This window comes from Elephantulus edwardii, unplaced genomic scaffold, assembly GCF_000299155.1.
Source record: "Elephantulus edwardii isolate Elephantulus edwardi_28Jun2011 unplaced genomic scaffold, EleEdw1.0 scaffold00141, whole genome shotgun sequence".
NCBI lineage: Eukaryota > Metazoa > Chordata > Mammalia > Macroscelidea > Macroscelididae > Elephantulus > Elephantulus edwardii.
The window spans coordinates 7,829,586-7,831,470 of NW_006399891.1; the positions used below are offsets into that span (position 1 = coordinate 7,829,586).

The window sequence follows — 1,885 nt, forward strand, 5'->3', positions numbered from 1 at the left end:
GCTTTATCACCTTACTGGTGGTCTTGGGTTACAGCTGCTTGCCTTCTTGCTCCTGAGGGCCACGGGGGTTCGCCCCGAGCCGGGGGCCAAGCGCAGCCCGCCCCGGGCAGAAGGCCACGACAGCTCGCCCCGGGCAGAGGGCCGCAACGGCTCGCCCTGGGCAGGGGGCTAGATACATTTTCACTGGTGCTACATTTTAACAATAACGGGTTGCAAAAGTTAGCAGTTAGCTCTGCATGAAAGTGAGCTAGATGAAAATATGATCGGTTTTAATGGAAATTTTAGCCCTGGAAGTGAATTCTATTTTCTTTTCTAATATAGGACAGAAGTTTTAACCAAAAGGATGAATAATGGTCGGGACCTTTACCGAGGAATCAATTCCTTACAGGCCAAAATCAACCTTATTGAAAGGTATGAAAATAGTAAGTTATGATGTGTTTAACTGCTTTTCTTTCCAACTAGAGGGTAGTTAAGTTACTAAAGGTCAGATTCTTGTGCTACACTTTGCACTTACATGACCTTGGGTGTGTTACCACTGAAGCTGCAGCTTACCCACGATACTGATGATATAATAATGCCTACCTCTGTTGTCGTAGATGAAGTGAAATGTTGTATATAAACAATCAGTGTAATTGTTTTAGTCCTTGCAGTGTTTCCTATGGCTAGCCTATTTCCATCCATTGGAAAATTCAAGTGTGTAATTCAAGCAAAGCGTTGCTGTTCTCGAGTACACCTTTGCTGTTGTCACTGTTGTTTGGCTTTGCTCTTTGTCTTTACATTCCTGGTCCAAACAGTATTCTGTGAAGTGTTTGAAGAATTATTAAGTACTTAATAAATATTTCATAAAAGTTACTAGTCTCAGAGGCCTAGGCTGATGCTGGGTTCATGCTGAATGAGAAACAACGATGCAGAAGGACCTTCTCCATCTTAATGTCCCCTATTCTCTGTCCTGCGCTGTGGTTTAAGGTCATTGTGCACTTACTGAGTCTTCACTGAGCTGGCTGCTTAAACCGCCACTGGTTTTTTTCCTTCACCTGCTAGAGATCCACCTGCTATAGAGCAGTAGGTCCACAAAGACATCTCACATTAAACAGATTCCATTGCTGGCACCTGTATTGGTCATTTAGTCTTCCCTCTTCCCTCCCTAATGGTGATTTTAATGGTAGTTTACAGAAAGATTGGGTTTTCATGCATTCTTTGTTACACATTTTCCTCCCTTCCCCTTCCCCTTGTCATGTAATGTTGAGCTAAGTAAGTAATCATTTAGAGAATCTAAAGAGGTTACTAGTGACACCTAGTAAGTGCTGAATACAGTTATGCTATTACTGTGTCTACACAGTAGTGAAGTTGTGTCTGTGTAGCAGAAAGGACTCTGAAGGAGGAGAGCTGACTTTCCAGGCTGCTTTGGTGCTGCCTTCACTGGGCCCATATGGTGAGGGACCTTCATTGAGGACAAAAGTACTGATCCCTTCCACCTCTTACTGTTCTGCGAATCCTTGGAAATGTCTATCATGTTGAATTATATTTTCCTTGTAAATGAAATTTTTAATTTTTCTTTTAGGTTGTATGACATAAATGTAGAAGATTCTAGTGAAATAGACTGGGAAGACATTTCTGGTTGCCTAGGGTAAGACATCTCTAATATTAAGCTAATTATGACAACAACAAAAATAAAATATTTTTTTAAAAAGATAACTTATTAAAAAATATTAGTGCCTTTCAGATTTTGAAGATTGAGTCAAAAATTTATTTTAAGTATGAAATTTTGTATTTAATGGTGGCTAACAGAAACGGCAGAGGAGGTTGAGTTTTCAAGTATGGAAATACAAAGGAAGAGGAACAGTTGTAAGCAGACACTGGTGATTGGGACATGGAATGTGAGAAC

At 40.7% G+C, this 1,885-nt stretch overlaps 1 protein-coding gene across 1 annotated transcript in view; it reads left to right on the top strand.

Annotated features, from left to right (window-relative positions):
• Window positions 1-1,885, top strand: part of TTF1 (transcription termination factor, RNA polymerase I) — a 16,695-nt gene that overhangs the window by 13,133 nt on the left and 1,677 nt on the right. The window contains exons 6-7 of the mRNA XM_006894439.1: window positions 322-411; window positions 1,562-1,628. Coding sequence (XP_006894501.1) covers window positions 322-411; window positions 1,562-1,628 — 157 coding nt within the window. The remainder of the gene's footprint in view (window positions 1-321; window positions 412-1,561; window positions 1,629-1,885) is intronic.